The sequence below is a fragment of the Halichoerus grypus genome, chromosome 9, assembly GCF_964656455.1.
Source record: "Halichoerus grypus chromosome 9, mHalGry1.hap1.1, whole genome shotgun sequence".
NCBI lineage: Eukaryota > Metazoa > Chordata > Mammalia > Carnivora > Phocidae > Halichoerus > Halichoerus grypus.
Genome location: NC_135720.1, coordinates 1,970,661 through 1,988,185, shown reverse-complemented (window position 1 = coordinate 1,988,185; position 17,525 = coordinate 1,970,661). Strand labels below are relative to the sequence as shown.

Sequence of the window (17,525 nt, the reverse complement as noted above, 5' to 3'; positions counted from 1 at the left end):
CGACCGGCTCCTGTTCCCCTGTGGATGGTGCTTAGTGAGGGCTGGAGTAGGGGTCTTGACTGTGAGGTAGGAGGCATCTGGAGTGGCTCAGTGGACTGGGAAGATGTGGCGGGAAATGTCCTCAGGAGCCGTTCAGTGCCAGATAGGAGGATCTCCCCGGTGCACCCGCGGGGTCTGTGGATGGAGCCCGGCTCTGAGGCCTCGAGGACGGCGTTAGAGAACAGCGCTCCGAGCGGGTCCTGTTCGTTGGCGGACCGCGGGGTTGCTCCAGCCAGGCCCCTCCTGCACGGGCTCTGGAGCTCCTGCCGGCGGCCGGCGCTGTCCCCCGCCGGGTGGGGGCCGGCTGTGCTCTTGTACCAGTTCCACCAGGAGGACCGCATGGACCGCTGGCCGCCCTCGTCCCAGGGCTTCAGCTTCAGTCCTCCGTGCTCCAGGCTTTTCGTGTTGAAGCCCAGCGTCAGGGAGGTGGTATTGATGTCTTCCCCGTTGCACTTCTTGAGGGGATGGTGGTTTTGCCGGCGTTGTCCAGGCTGAGCGTGAGCACTTGCAGCTCCCACTCTTTCTGATTCATCTTCAGAATGGTCAGAAGCCCCATGGTTCCGGTAGCCCCCCAGGAACTCTTTCTATATTGGCAGAAATCTGCCATGTTAGTTGGAAATGTTTTTTTCCCCTAGTGTGTCACTTGTCTTTAGAAAATTTGTGTAGTCAGATTTGTTCACATTTCTTTAGTTGCTGTATGATATATATTTATATTTTAGTGTGTAATTTTTTAAAATATAGATTTCCATAAAGGTGTTTGTTTATTACACAATAAAAATTTTAAAACCACTATGTGACCTGCACATGTGGACCCTGTCGAAAGGTGTACTTAAAACTCTTCATAGAAATGTTCTCCATGACTGTGGCCAGACTGCAAGGGAAACTGCCTTGGAGTTAGGGACGTTGTGTAACCCCATTCATAGGAACCATCATGGCTCAGTAGAGAGAACGATGGCATTTTGTGTGTGCCCACGTGTGAGAGAGACAGTAGGGCTACCAGGTTTGTAGATCAAGGAAATGCATCAGCCATAATGTATCCGGACTTTATCAAGGAGTTCAGCAGCGTCTTTAGTCATATTCTCGTGTTGATGATCTGGCTGTAGTACAGTTAGATGAATGAGGAAGCAGTTGTACTCCAAGGCTGATTAGTGCCAAGCTGAGAAGCGTTCCTAGTTGGTAACTAGCGTGCAAATGACTCAAGAATTTAAATTTACTGGAACCGTGTGAGAATCAACAATATTAGGTGGTAACCAAAAAGCTAATGTAGTCTTACGTTGCATTAATTACAGGTGTCCTGTTAGAAATAGCAGTGTACTTAAGAGTTGATCAGAGCTACACATTTGGAATCCTGTGATCAGTTCTGGAAATGGTGTCAGGCCGGGTGGATAGAACACTAATGTGTTCAAGAGAAAAGTACGTGGATTTGGAATTTTGTCACAGGAAAGAGAACAGTTGGAGGAACTAGAATTAGAATGCCATTCTGGAAAGGGACTAGACTTGTTCTAAATCCGCAGTTCTCCACAGGGGCAGTTTTGTCTCCTGGAGGATGTATGCAGATGTCTGGAGACGTTTTTGGTTTTCACAACTGGGGGGTTGCTACTGGCATGTAGGTTATAGAGGCCGGGGTGTTCTCGCATCCCGCCGTGCCTAGCACGCCTCCCACAGTACAGAATTCTGCAGTCCCAAATGTCACGGGGCAACTCTCACCTGTAGCAAGAAAAAGAAGTGCATTTTACCTTGTAGCCCAGGGTATACACAGGAATGACTGGAATTAAGATTTCATGAGCCAGTACTTGCCCCGTTTCCTTACCCAGAGTGCATTGTACCCAGTAGAAATTATCTATTCTATACCATTTCATTAATAAATGGGGAAAAAATCATTCATAAACCATGGTTTGAATATAGGCCTAAATAATACCAAAGGATAAAATTAAGCCCAACTGGTAAAGTCACAGGAGATGAATTTGCTTTTGTATAAAACCCTACTTTCCTGCTGTCGAGCTGTACAAGGAAGGAACGGCCTGCACGGCCAGTGAGTTTGCCATCACTGGAGTTGTCGTGGGGGTTTCTTAACTTGAGGTCTAGGAACAGACGTCATGGGGTCTTGGAACAGATGGGAAGGTCATTACATCTTTAGTTTTAGTAAATAAATTTTTGTTAACCTATACCTGAAATTTATCATTTTCTTCACTTATGAGATTATACTCATATCTACTTCAAAATTAGAGTTGTATGAATCAACTCTGGAACTTATTATGTTAGTAAAGATGCACTAATTTTTACTATATTATGGTTTTTAAAAATTATTTATTTTTTAAAATAGATTTTATTTATTTATTTGACAGAGAGAGAGTGTACAGGCCGGGGGAACGGCAGGGAGAGGGAGAGGCAGGCTCCCCACTGAGCAGGGAGCCCAATGCAGAGCTCAGTCCCATGACCCTGAGATCATGGCCTGAGCCTAAGGCAGAGGCTTAACCAACTGAGCCACCCAGGCGCCCCAGGAGGAAACTCTTAATCTGTACTCTGTAGTTATCTGAAAGGTAGTTCAATATAAAACAAACCCATTTACTTAGTTTTTACAGAAACCTCTTAAGGTACCATTTACAAGGTACTGTAATTAGAAACAAAACGGGGGGGGGGGTCGCTTAGCTGGCTCAGTGGGTAAGATCATGCAACTCTTGATCTCTGGGTTGTAAGTTAGAGCCCCACATTGGGTGTAGAGATTACTTAAAATCTTTTAAAAAGAAAAGAAAAGGGACGAATAAGCAAAGAAAAGAGACAAACAGACTCAATGCAGAGAACAAACTGGTGGTTGGGGGGGAGGGGTTGGGGGGTGAACTAGGTGAAGGGGATTAAGAGGACACTTGCGGTGATGAGCACTGAGAAATCTGTAGAATTGTTGAATTGTTATATTCTACACCTGAAACTGATACAGCACTGTATGTTAATTATACTTGATAATAAATACATAAATAATTTTTTAAAAAGAAAACATAGGGTTTCTTAGTAGCTCCCCACCCATAGGAATGGAGAGTAGGTGGGAAGGGTAGGCAAATGGCCCCATTGGGAATGAATGAGCCTGGTGAGGACATTTGACAGTTGTTACTTATTTTAAGCTTTCCTGAAATGCATATAATTTTAAAGTTTAATAAACAATGTTTATACAAGTAAGTTTCCAAAAACCCATATTCAAGTATTTCTTCCATTTTCCATCTAAATTATTAACACTCAAATGGCTGTTGTCCAGTTGATTGATTTACGTACTAATAACGTTGTGTGTGTGTGTGTTTTGAGGCACAGCTGTATTTTTTCTTAACATTTTGCACCTATTTTTGGAGGCACCAGCATTAGAAATGAATTATGTGTGTGTAATAAAGTGGTGCCCTTTCTTCCATGGGGAGTTGGATGATTCCCTGTTTCAGTTAGCGATGCTTTGCTGCACGCTAGGAAATGGCTTCACATAAATGCTGGACACAATGAGAAGAAAGATGGATTAGCACGGTCGACCGATGTAGGTTTGGAACAAATGGTTCTGAGTAGTTTGAGCAAAAGGAGATTTGGGATTGCCCTGGTGAGTTTTTACTGGTTTGGAGAGGGCCAGTTGATTATCAGTTTCATTAATTAATAAGATATTGATAAAATATTTCAAAGCTAATCTCTACCTTTAGTCCTTTGTTCTTTGCATTGGCTCTCTAGTAATTTATAATATAGCCTTCTGTGGTTTGGGGTTTTTGTTGTTGTTCTTCTTGGTCTATTCTTTCTGATAAATACTAAAATAATTTTGTTTCCAAGTTATCATTAAATCCACCCCAAGTAGTGTTCATTTCTATTGTAATAATCCTTGTGATAATATTTCTCAGGGAGAAGTTTATACAAAGGTAAATATACACCTTTAGGAAAGAAAGAAACTTGTTTTCCTTTCAGGAAAAATAACCCTTAAGGAAAGGAAAACAGGTGATACATTGTGTCTTCTGCCTCTCACTCAGATTATTGCTGTTGGCATATGGTAGTGGCCTGTGCTGATTATAGTACTTACCCCAGTTTACCGCAGTTACTGGCCTACCTGCTCCGAACACGAGTTTCTTCCTGAAAATATGCTGCCAACAAGTAGGCACTTCATTTAGGTATTGGAGGATCTACAACAGTGTTTTTAAATTTTAAATGTTGTCTCTTGGGTATTTGTGTAAGGACTTTGTTAAGGAAACATTTGTCTTTGTAAAATTGTAACTGTATTGACTGCAACACTATCAGAATATTAGCCCTGTTATTGAAACTTCAGGGCTGCTTATTACAGATTTCAGGTTTTGCTCCAGAGTCCTTATCAGTTCAGAGCAGACAAACCACAGATGGAAGAATCAGATACTGTTTTTGGAAGTTTTGACTCAAATTTGTTATTTTTATGTGCGAAGCAATGTATTAGAGACTGAAGGAGGGCCTAGAACAATGAATCAGAGACTCCCTCAGGAAAGCTACCCTCTAGTGGGAGCGCTGATTGCTAGTTCTTTATATAGTTTACTCCTCAAAACAAGCTTATTTTCATTTTATAATTAAGGAAATTGGAGCTCACATGCATATCAGAGAGCTCACTCAAAGATACAGCTATTAAGTTGAAATACCAACTTATTTCGACCCTTGCTGCAAACTCCCAGGTGTCCCTTGCACCGTGCAGTGGCCAGGCCCGTGGGCTGATAGAGGAATGAATCAGGCACTGCGTGCGGTGTGAGCCTGGCCTCCGATCCCAAAGTGAGCGTTACGATACTTAAGATCTGTCTGGGTGGTGATTCCGGCAAGTCATTGACCCCTCTCAGTGTCAGAATTCTTTCTCTTCACTGTTTTTCTGGAACTCCTCTTGTACTTGTAAAGAAAAGGAAGAAATTCATACCAGTCTTCCTCTAGATGATGCAGTGACTTGAAGAAGGGGCTGCAGAGCGTGGTGGTGTAGAAGTTGAGGTTTCGTGGGACACCTAATGCTGGCTGCTTCTCAGCCCTGCTCTTGGGCAAGCTGTCTGATCATAGTTAAAACATACTTAAAACCTCTGTGGGCCTTCTTTTGTACCCCCTGTAAAGTCGAGATGATAATAGTATCTAGTTCATGTTTGAGGAATTAAATGCTGAACTCTTAGTATCTGGCACGTAGTAGCCCTTAATATACGTTAGTTATTATTTTTTGTTAGTTTGGTCATTACACACCAAACTTTAAGGTTCAAGAACTTGATTTTACCAGTCTTTTCAGGTCTGATAAAATTCTGTGGACTTAGTCACACAGGCCAAACTTGTATTTGGCTGAATAATTAAACACAGTGCTAATGTATTAATTTATTAAGGTGTTATTCTAATAACAGCTACACTCAGGTATTGTGTGATATTGAGATAACCAGGCAAACTAAGTTAATATTTATTAACATTTATCTAGTGCGAATGAGATCAAAGGTAGTTTTAATAGGCTGCTTTGTTTAGGCTAGGTGTAGAACCTGGAGATTTGTTTCTTTAAAAACATCAACAGAAATATTATTTCTCTGTAGACACGGGTACTATTGCTTGCTGGATCTCTACCCTTGGGTTTACTCCTTTTTTTCCTTTTATCTCAACATTTTATGTGAGATCAGTACCAGAACCACATTAATAACGGAGATTTTGTATTTGTAGTTTCCTCTTAAAAACGGTAGTAATCTATACATAAGGGATTTTCATGAGGGTGACTGAGGGATCTCCTCCTTTCCATGCTTGCCTTACCAAATTCATTCTTGATCATTTCCTTTGTGTTCTTGCCAAGTTGGGCATTCCCTCCCAGATCTTTGATGTCTGGTATTTTGGAGTTTTTTGTAGACAGTTACCAGGGAGAGTGGTGCTTTCTTGTCTTTGGGATCCACAGGTACACCTGTCTTCTTATTGTCACAAATGATGTAAAATTACTCTGTTAACAAAATGATCGAGTGGGAGGTTACTTTGCCTTTTTGGTTTAACTTCATCTATAAAGCATGAGCCCTGGTGAAGCCAGGGCCAATTAATATTTGAGACCTTAGGTGTAATATAAAGGTGATGTCAGAGTGGTAGTGGTGATGATAGTATCACAATCCTGGGATAAAAGTAGGACTCCCGTAATAAACACATTTACGCAACTAAATGTGTAGAGTAATTCTTGTTTCCTATTGTGTTGTCTTAGGGTAGCCTGAGGAGGGTGGTGGATAGGGAGAGTAGAGAAGCATAGAAGGGAGGGCTGCAGGGAGGGGCCCGTGAGCAAAGGAGAGCTGGGGAAAGAAGCCCTGCAGGGGGAAGTGTTCAGACAGCTCCTGGCACCCAGGACGTACTTGGTGCCCAGGAGCTATTTGTAACACCAGTAATACTGTACTTACAGTAGTAGTAATAATAGTACTGTGCTGTACTGACATACACATTTACAGTTTAGGGGCATCTTTCACATCTGGAGGTTTCGGGGTTGCCAGACTAAAAGATAAACCTTCAAAAGGATGTTGTTTAACTTTCTTTGCTGCTTGACCTAGGCTAACAAAGAGGCAGTTTATATGATTTTGAGAGACCGGGGCAGGACTATTAACTTAACATAGCTCCCATTTTGCTAACTCATAAAGCTTTTTTCAGCCTCACCCCCATAATCAGTGGCCCTACTTCAACCCAAGATCTGTGGTTCAATGGTATTTATTTATTTATTTATTTATTTATTTATTTTTTATTTTATTTTTTTATATATATATTTTTAATATTTTTTTTATTTATTTATTTTTACACACATGCTCGCTTACTCTCTATTTTCCCTGGTGCAGTGGGAAATGGGTAGGACGGACTGACTCCCTAGTGGACAGGATCTGAGCAAGCACAGTAAAGCTTTGGGGCTAGAAATATGTCTTAATGTCTCATTTTCTGTTTTAATTTTCATATAGTTTATACAGTTAGCCACATTCTAATATCCCACAACCATTATAATTATTAAGGCATAATTATTAGTGAAGAATAAGCAAATAGATTGGGAGGAAGTAGAGAAAGCTTACTTGTGATGGGCTTTGAGCCCATAGAAAGGCCATTGCCAGGAGTAAAGCTAAGGAGTGACATCATCTGACTTACTTTTAACAAAACTTTGGATGGATTCTAGGTGTCTACTGAAGGTGGAATGACTTGACGTGCTCGCGTGGAGGGCGAGAAGTGGGAAGAACTGATGAGCCAGTGGACCTTTGGTGGTGCCGGGGGCAGTGAGGGTGGCCAAGGAGTTAGAAACACTGTTTGGAATTTCCTCGGGACCTGTGCTTTCTTTCTTCATGTTCAGGCTCTGGACCTTACACTCTCCGCTCCCCCCCCCCACCTCCCCAGGGAAAGTGTAACCCACCAAACAACCAGATTCTCTCTGATACAGTGGTTCATCTGTGGGATATGAACCACTGAGTCTTACGGTTGTAGCAGAAGGCCTGGAAGCCCACGTGAGTTTCACCTGACTGAACTGCGTTCTAATTAAAAAGGGAAACAAGCAAATAACAGGAAAGAACATCGCATAGTTACATGGGCTACAGTCTTATAGTAGGATTCCTTCACTTGTAAGACCATTGTATTTTTCTCTAGAAGTAAGGTTTTGAGAAAAATCTAAATTGTGTTCATTGATTTTGGGCAAGTAGTTCATATTAAAATTAGTTACAATTATATTCTGCAAAAGTTAAAGAGTTTCCATTTATTCACATTCATGGTAGAATTGGGGCTAACATTTCCCCTGTGGTTTTAGAATGTCTCTTTCTTCATTGAGGCTTTATATTCTCCAGGTTGGGCAGGACCTCAGGGGCTGATAAGCGTGGACTTTGGGGACCTGTGGATCTGGATTTTAACTCTGCATTTGCCATATAACTACTTGAGCAAGCAATTTAAACTTTATGTTTTAATGACCAAATCTTGAAAATAGAGTTTAGTAATAAATCTACTTAACTGGACCATTATAAAGACATAGTAAAATACTGCATGTCAAGGTGTGCTTGGTACTTGCTGAAGACTCATTAACATTAGCTGTTACTAACATCAGCTACCTCTGCAGCTGTTGTCTTAGATGTGAGATGAGTAAGCAGAAGCTGTAAATAACTTGTCCCAAGTCACATAATTAAATTTGAGGACTAAAATGCCATGTCTCTCAGTTTCTGTCTGAGATGTTTATGGTAATGAAACATTTTTAAAAAGTGGTGAATAGCCTTTTTCATTTATTATTGTTACAAAAAGTGAATCTTTTTTAGAATGTTGTTTTTCCAAAAATGTATCTTTTTGTTTTCTTTTAGGATTTGGAGTTCCATGGAGTGATGAGATTTTATTTTCAAGATAAAGCTGCTGGGAATTTTGCAACAAAATGCATTCGGGTCTCTAGTACTGCTACCACTCAAGATGTGATCGAGACGCTGGCGGAGAAATTCCGGCCTGACATGCGGATGCTGTCGTCCCCCAAGTACTCCCTCTATGAAGTGCACGTCAGCGGAGGTCCGTGCGCACACACACGGGGAGCTGGCGGGGTGTCCCCGTCTTGGATAGAGAGCTCCCAAAACACTTTTTGGTCCCCAGGGCAGCTCAGTCACAGCCCTGCTTTCCCGCAGGTCCTTCTCTTTCTGGAGGGGCTGGGGAGCATTTGACAGGCGGGCAAAATGTTTGCGTGTCTGCGAAACGTTCTTATGAGATCTTGGCACACACATCTGTGGGAAGTTAGAATGAATGTGTTAATTTAATACATGCTTATTTCTTCAGAGATAAGTAGCATGACATTTCCTCATAAAATTAGCCAGCAGTTCCAGGTGTCGTACACACACTGATGATGCAATATGCTACTTGCTTTTGGAGCAGTAGTTCATGTAACTCTTATGTGTAGAGTATAATATTACAATTAATTTTAACCCAGTTAAATATTATATGAGTTATCAGTCTTACAAAAATGAGTATTTTGTAATGTGAGATAGTATATTTTCATTATTATTTGGGAATAATTAGGGCATCTTGAGGAAATTGTCTTATGTAGTTAGTGATTTCTCCTTGTTTTTAATGTTTAAAATTTCTTAAAATATCCTATATATCTATATCAAGTAGCAATTTTAAGTTGGACTGATTAGAAATGTAGAAATTTCTAAGAATTTTTTATGAGTGCTTTGGAAGTATTGAGTCACCTATAAAAAATACAAATCTCAATTAATGCAGCAAATAAAAGATTACATACAGCCCAAACCAAAATTTAATACCTGTTAAATTCCATCCCCAAGTCCTTGAACATAAGTTATCTGTCTTAACTTCAAAATGACAGCTCTCTGTGTATATTTGAAATTGGGTGAAAAGCTTTGTATTGTGTGGAATTTGGGTATGACCACACACTTTTTTCCCCAGTAGAATATCAGATAGGTCATATTCATTTATTACTGTTAACGTTCTGAGGGTATCCCACTACACACATGATACCCACACTGGATTTGACAACAGAGGATACTTCACTTTGGATGGTTTTTCTGAGGTTGAGTTTTTCCTTTACTCAGAATCATTATAACCAGGTTATTGAGAAGAAAATACTCTCACTTCCAGACCTTTTTGTGTTTTCACTTTTTGGTCATTTGAAAACCACCAAGTGAAGTCTTTGGAATAATATGTAAGATTGGAATTTGAGATCTTAAAATGGAATGATTTTGATTTTTTTAAAAGAAACTTTTTCTTTTACATTTCCTTTAATTAAAAAGTAAACTATTTTACCTGTAAGGGGGTGAGAACAAAATGAAGGTGCGCGGAGAAGAAGGGGAAAGTCTCACCCACACCCTGAGGAGAGCGGCCAGGACATCTGGCTCTGTCCCGCACATGTCCGTGCTCACCACAGTGGGTCGCACCTGTGCCTCAGACACGGGGAGAGCCCTTGTCTGCATGTTCTCAGTTTTCAGGTCATGGAGCCCTTAGGGTGTCAGTGATTTTTCAGTGGCACCTCTGGGCTAAAGGAAATACCTAACATTTCATTTTATTCAGTAGTTCGATTCAGACAAGTTAATAAGTATTTATGCTCTAACAACTTGGTAGATGTTTGAAAAAATGGTGTACATAAAATGAAAGGAAAACTAAAATTTTCATCCCTGATGGGGTTTATGTGCCCTCATTTCCCAGTGCTGCTGGTTTTGTCCAGCACCACGGAAATCCCACCTTGATATTGACCCTGACGCTAGCAGAAGGGACGATGCAGTCCGGGGTGGACTGGGGGCTGCCTGCAGCTAGCGGTTCATGCAGCATCTGCCCGACGCAACTGGTTTCCCTGAAGATTTAAAATACTCCTCCTCAGCGAGTGTTCAGGGCACCTCCCCTCACGCTTGTGAACTGTAGGTCCAGTGCGCTGAATCCCAGGCCCCAACCCGCACTCCACCACCAGGGAGACTCCGCTCTTATCCTTCCTGTGTTTTAGGATTCCTTATGTGAAATCAACTGGGAAAATAGAAAGGATTCTGCTGTTAAAAAACAATATGAGAACCTCTAAGGCAGAAAGATATCTTAAAGTTATAAAGTTGTGGTAGCACCCTGACTGTATTTACATTTCATAGTTAGGCTCACATGCTTTAGAATACCTCACCCTTGCTTTTATTTGACTTTTACAATTTCGACTCAGTTGTTCTTAAAGTTAGTTCTCTAAAAATATACTATGAAGGATTTTGATCTAGGACAAACTTTGCAATAAGAAGAACTTGGTAATTTTGGTTTGTAGCAGGAATTTCAAACTTCATCCAGTCCCTAATTTATTGCTCTCATTTTCATTTCTCATATTTTTGGTTCATAAAATAATAAATTTGAATTTGTTATTACTGTATTATAATTAACATTGCTGTTTATATACAGTATTTACTAAAAGCCTGTATAAGTCTGTTTATCCTTTAAATTTGCCCCGTTAATTCCTGCTTCCTTTACCACCGTAGTTCTCCAGCTGGCCCCTACCTCCTGTATTTGCTATGCTCATTGTAGACATCCTATAGACAGTTACACGGATGATCTTGGCCGACTGTAGGCTTCTAATAGGTGGCCGAGCTGTGCCAGGCCCTCAGGGAGCCTGTTCCATCACATTCCTGATCAGTATGCCCTGAGGCATGTTAGATGCGTAGCAAGCAAGGAAGGAATACTCTAAACCTAACGCTGTCCTAACGAAGAGATGGGATGGTGGTTTCATGGTGGGACGTGCTGTGAGGGCTGGACCTGGTGAGTTTGGGAGATGAGAGATAGAAAGAAGAGTACAGCCGTTTTCGTGTGAGAAGGAAATCTCATAGGTCAACTGAACTCCTGTGTTATGTTAATGTTTCCTTATTTTCCAGTTGCATATATGAGATAATTTGATTTACAGAATTAGCCTGATAGCAAAGCCCTATATATATATTTTTTTCTAGTTTGTGTATTTCTCTTATTTTCCCAGTTGGATTCTAAATGTTGTAAGGGCATTATCCCTGGTCAGTGTTTGGCACTGGGTACATGGTAGTATATATTATAGTGGCAACAAAATAGTAAATAATTGAAACTAACACATAACATTTTGAATTACATTTCAGCCTGTTAGTAAGTACTTGTGGTAATAAGGTATTTATATCTACAAAATTAAACGTATTTGAGAGTGTTGTATTAGCTAGTGCCATTAAATAACCATGACTTAACTTTTTTTCATTTCATGATTTGAAGAAGAAAGAAGATTGGATATAGATGAGAAACCCCTAGTTGTTCAGTTGAATTGGAATAAAGATGATCGAGAGGGCAGATTTGTTCTTAAGAATGAGAACGATGCCGTTCCTCCTAAGGTAGGATCCCTGCGCATCCCGTGCTGATGGTGTGCCGGGCCCAGGTCTGACCAAGACGAACACGAGACTGTGATGTTAGTTAGTGTGATAGAACTCCACTCAACTTTCCCGTTTGCTGCTTTTCCTTACCCACCTCCCAGAAAAAAATTGAAAGGAGTTCTACTTATCTCTGTTTCATCCTCTGTTTCACTAACTAATCCCTAATATTGCTCTTTACTTTTGCAAAGAAGCATTATGGAAGCTTTTGTTATTAGAAGATTTAATAATCAAGTAATCAGCTCCAGGTTTTTTACCAAATTAGAAATTCAAAATATGTTTTAATAAGAATCACAACCTATTTTGTGTGACTTTTCAGATACAACTTAATAAGGCACATTTAAAACCTTTTCTGTACTCTGTGCAAGATTAGAAGTTAGCCACCTGTCTGGGTGATGTAATGCATTAGTGCCGTGATACCAGACCTTCTCCGCTGGTGGGGTGTCTGGAATTCCTGTGCCGCTGTGCTCATGTGGAACACTGTGAAATACAGATAAGATTTCAAACTATGATTTCTGTGCTAAATCAAGTGGCATCTTACACTAGAATTCATTTTGACAAGTGATAGCAAGTGCAGAGGTCAAGAATATTTTGAGAAATACCTTCTATTTATTTTCCTCAACAGATTGGGAAAAGAGTGCCGTTGTTCACTTCTGGAAACAGAAAATTTTTACTTTATTTGTGTGATGTTAGTGTGCCATGTTGAAGAGTTTTAGATACACAAAATGTGTTCTTGGCCTTGGCCTATGCTTTAGTGGCTTGGCATTTATAGCAAATACAAATACATATAAAGTAATAATGAACATCTCTCTTTTTTTTGCTCCATGTGCTATTTCATTTCTGCACCATGATTTCAGCTGTGGGCCAGAGATCCTCATTCATGTGGATCAGAGGTCTTATTAGGGTTAGGACAATGCTGACATGGCTAGCAATGAAAATGGAAATGCTAACTTAGATAAAACAGAAGGTAGTTTATTTCCCAATACAGTAACCGTTCTTCCGTGTTTTTCTTGATTCTTTACCGGTCAGCCTATTAATTATACCAAAAAAATAATGTCTGTGTCATCTGCTAGCAGGCCATGTTGTAAATTAAGAATAAACAAGCAGATAAACAAGATCTGGAAAAGAAATGAGAAGTTCTTGCACAAATAGTACTTACAATTTTGCTTCAAAAAAGCCAGTTTCTTACAGTATGCTTAACATTTCTTTTGAACTTAGAGAAAACATCTATAAAGTAGATGATGATTTAAGCAGTTATTTCCTTTTTTTCTTTTTTTTTTTTAGATTTTATTTCTTAGTGAGAGAGCAGGGGGAGGGGCAAAGGGAGAGGGAGAAGGATGAACAGATTCTGTACCAAGCACAGAGCCCAATGCGGGGCTCAGTCCCACAACCCTGAGATGATGACCCGAGCTGAAATCAGGAGTCCCACGCTCAACCGACTAAGCCACCCAGGCACCCCAGTTATTTCTGTATTTTGATTAGACTTCTTTTTTAAAAGTAACTATGTAAATTATTTGGATTTTTATATATTGAAAATCAGATTTCATGATTCCCACCCTAGTTTTCTTAGTGGGTTTGGTTTTCTGTTTGGTTGCTTTTCTGTTTGAATTGAGGTAAAATATACACACGGTGAAAGGCACAGATCTTGGATGTATAATTCATTAAGTTTTGCTAAATACACGCCTGTAACCATTAGCCCAGTCAAGGTAAAGGACATTTCCATCCCCCGGATGTAGCTGGGTGTTGGCGTTAACACGTGAAATGAAGTTAGCTAAGCCATAGAGAGCTTTCTGTGGTTCTATGTAACAACCGCCATAGTGATGATGCTACTTTTATCAGAAGGCTCAGAGCAATGGACCTGAAAAGCAGGAGAAAGAAGGTGTTATCCAGAACTTCAAGAGAACTCTCTCAAAGAAAGAAAAGAAGGAGAAAAAGAAGAGAGAAAAAGAGGCAGTGAGGCAGGCGTCTGATAAGGACGATAGGCCTTTCCAAGGGGATGACATGTAAGTAATTCTGGAAATACCTCCTATTTCCTTTTGCTCTAATAAGCTGAATGTTTCTAATGCAGCAGACCTCGTTAAATTACCAGATAAACTGTGAAGAGAACGAACATCCGTTACGAAGTTAATTTCGGTACCCTCTGGCTCTTGTATGTGGGGAAGGTGGAGGGTCTCACCTGAGCAAGGTTTACGGCCAACCATACCGGTCTCGTGGGTTTGCTAATCCCAAAGAAGCAACCTGGTGAACAGTATTGTTTTTTCTGAGTAGACCATTGATGTCCGTGTTCTCTTCATCTTTGGCCTTTCGTTCCTGGCTTTTTTGGTCCTTAAGGCAGCAGTGCTTTCCTGCAGACCCTAACTGTGCTGAACACTTATCAGAGGTGGGCAAGAACAGCGAGAGGGGCAGCTAAGGTTCGAATGCACCATCTAGTTGACTCCGGCCCCGCCGGCTCCCATTCCTTACTTCGTCACACCAGCCCCATCCGAGTTGTACTTAGCTCTCGGAAGGCATTTGAACTTCTGACCGAGTCCGGCCGTTCGTTAGGCCAGCGTGTGTTGTGCCCTCCCTCCTAGGCGCCGCCTCGCCTTGCTGGGGACGGCAGCAGAGTGTCCGCACTGTCCTTCCAGTGCTAAAGTAGCAGGCGCGCGTGTTAGGAAGCCAGAGCGTACGGATTCTCAGAAAGACAGACTAACCTGTCATCGCAGGAACCCAAAGAGAGCCGTAGGGTTTTTGTTACTGGTTTTTTAAGATTTTATTTATTTATTGGTCAGAGACAGAGCACAAGCGGGGTGAGCAGCAGCAGAGGCAGAGGGAGAAGCAGACTCCTGGCTGAGCAGGGAGCCCGACGAGGGGCTCATTCCCAGGACCCTGGGAGCATGACCTGAGCCGAAGGCAGATGCTTAATGACTGAGCCACCCAGGCGCCCCTATAGTTTGTTTTTGATACACAAATATATACTATTCATATGTTTATATAGAGTTTTTAAACAAATACAATCGTAGGCTTTTAAAACTAGAGCTTTCCACATGATATTTTTCCACTAGAACATATTCCATAAATGCATATATATTCACAAGTATTGTATTTTCACAAAAGTATGAATTTAAGCGATTATGTAGTAATCTCTCATACAGTTTTTTCAAATTTTATCTCACTGGCCCCTTTTTGTGTGCTTATAGGTAGTTCACAGGTTTTTTGGTCTTATAAGTAATACTTCTGTGACCATCCTCGTTCTCCAAGTCTGGGAGTGCTCTAGAAGACAGCTCAGGGGCAGTCTGAGGCCGCATACATCGCCAGGCTGTCCCTGGAAGTGTCTTCCGGAGCCCACGAGCCTGCTCGCGTCCTCCCACCCTGAGAACTGTCGTACACTCCCTTCTCCACAGTATATAATACCTCCAATAACTCGAATTTATTTTATCATTAACAAGGTAGATGTCTTTTTACACATTCACTAACCATTTATATCCTGTTGTAGTGACTTCTTCAAGTCTTTGTTATTTGATACAGTGTTCTGTATCTTTTGAGGACAGTTAACCATTCTTTAGTTAATGATGTTTACTTTAGAGTGGAATCAAGCCCATTTCGGATTGCATCAAAGTGGGTTTAGGTATTAATCTGTCAGGCACTGATGTCTATGTAATGAGTGTAAACTCTTGAGTAAAGTGTTCCATAGTAAGGCTCTCTTTAGCATAAATAGAACTTGTATAAATATATTGCTTATACATGAAAAATATCAAAGAAAAGGAGCATTTGAAACTTAGGCTATAGTTTGTCCTAATTATCAGTTTAGTTTATGGGGTGATATATTGTCTGTGTTTAGAAAATTAGTTAACTTAAAACGAGTTAAGTTGTTCAATTTGGTTGATTCAAAGCTTGATTTTATGTTGTTAGAAAGAAGGAGCAGGGGGCAGGGGGAGGGGCAGAGAGACAGACTCCCTGCTGAGTGCTGAGCCCAACACAGGGCTCAATCTCAGACCCTGAGATCATGACCTGAGCTGAAACCAAGAGTCAGATGCTCAACCCACTGAACCACCCAGGGGCCCCAATGCTTGATTGGTTTTTAATTAAATTATTTTTATGATTAAAAACGACATCTTTAAAGTGTATTTATCAAAATTTAGCCATCAGTCTTTCTTTAATATGCAGTCTTCAGCTCCTCATTCTCTATAGTCAACTCCTTGTCAGAAGAACTGCTGGAGCATTTCCTTTTGAAAATTTTAGCTTCAAGAAAGTGAATGTTGGTAAATCATTTAGTTGTTAAAAAATCATGCTATTTAAGCTCAAGATTTACTATAATTGTAGGAGAGATTTCTACTAAATAAAAGTATATTCGATCCTTTATTTCTTATGGTCGGAATGTTTTCTCACTCATTTGGTCTATTTTGGGAAAACACTGGTGGAAATTCCTGACATGTATAATTTATACATTTTTCTTTTAGCCTGATTAGTGAACCCACAATAATTAAGTCACATAAACTCACCATGAGATTTTAATGATAAATTTCCCTTTAGTTTAGTGTGTTGCTTGTATTGAGAGGAACTTCGTTTTGTATCTGCAGAACTCGTCAGCACGTGGTCACTTGTCTCCGCCACAACTGCGCACGGGACAGAGCAAGCCCGGGGACATCCGCCACGGGGATGTGTGTCTGATTACAGTGCAGTTCTTTCTGATATAACATTTAGAAAATACTCTCGGTGCCTTTCTTTTCTTACAGTGAGAATTCCCGACTGGCTGCTGAGGTTTACAAAGACATGCCTGAAACCAGCTTTACCCGAACGATTTCGAATCCGGAGGTGGTCATGAAGCGTCGCCGGCAGCAGAAACTAGAGAGGAGGATGCAGGAGTTCCGGAGCTCGGACGGGCGGCCTGACTCAGGTACCCGCAGCAGGCGTCCCCCGCCGCTGACACAGACCCGGGCCTGGCCGCAGTAAAGGCACCGTGCGCCTGGGGGTCTGCTCCAGGACCAGCTTTGCCTTAGGCACAGGAGTTCCAGTCACTTAGAGATAGGTTTAGTTACATATTTTTCCCCAGTGTGGCTCTTCCTTTTTTTGTTTTTATTTCTGAATTCTGGAAAATATATATGAAAGAAGACAGAAAGATACAATTCCCTGGGTACTTATTGCCCAGCTTCCATAATTAATAACTCGTGTCTCATCTCTGCTCCTACATGGATTGCTCCTGTTCCCATACTGGACTATTTTGAAGCAAATCCCAAATTTCTCAGTATTTCATCTTGTATTTCAATATATTTTCCTAGAGGTAAGGATTCTTGAAAAATAAAAACAGAAGAAACCACAGTCCCACTGTCACGTACAAAAGAATTGAAGCCAATTCCCTAATACCATCAGCTGTCCTGTTACTGTTCACGTGTTCCTGACTGCTGCAGATTATTGTCCAGTTGCGTTGAGGGCCGGGTAGAACCTGCATGCGGCACCTGCTTGGCGTGTCTGTCATTCTGGGTCCTGATCCTGTCTCTTAGCTCACCTCTAGTGTTCTTCACTGGGCGTTTGTTTGGAAAACCTAGTAGGTTGTCTTGTAGATTTTGCTGACAGCATCCGGTAGTTTACCATTTTTTCCTCCTGCTTTCTCTGTTTCCTCCATTAGGTGAAGAGGCAGGTTTAGGTTTTTGGGGGAGAGGGAGTGTGGCAGAAATACTTACCTTATTAGCATCCACAGGTGAGCAGTGT

At 41.0% G+C, this 17,525-nt stretch overlaps 1 protein-coding gene and 1 pseudogene across 12 annotated transcripts in view; one reads left to right on the top strand and one right to left on the bottom strand.

Annotated features, from left to right (window-relative positions):
- Positions 1-17,525, top strand: part of AFDN (afadin, adherens junction formation factor) — a 141,389-nt gene that overhangs the window by 29,433 nt on the left and 94,431 nt on the right. For 7 of the 12 annotated variants that reach the window (XM_036118633.2, XM_036118625.2, XM_036118628.2 and 4 more), the window contains exons 2-5: positions 8,301-8,496; positions 11,686-11,801; positions 13,677-13,840; positions 16,553-16,713. In XM_036118633.2, coding sequence (XP_035974526.2) covers positions 8,301-8,496; positions 11,686-11,801; positions 13,677-13,840; positions 16,553-16,713 — 637 coding nt within the window. The remainder of the gene's footprint in view (positions 1-8,300; positions 8,497-11,685; positions 11,802-13,676; positions 13,841-16,552; positions 16,714-17,525) is intronic. The other 5 variants (XM_078054460.1, XM_036118632.2, XM_036118631.2 and 2 more) reach the window with 2 other exon arrangements.
- On the bottom strand, positions 32-595 carry LOC118552301 (ADP-ribosylation factor-like protein 2 pseudogene; annotated as a pseudogene).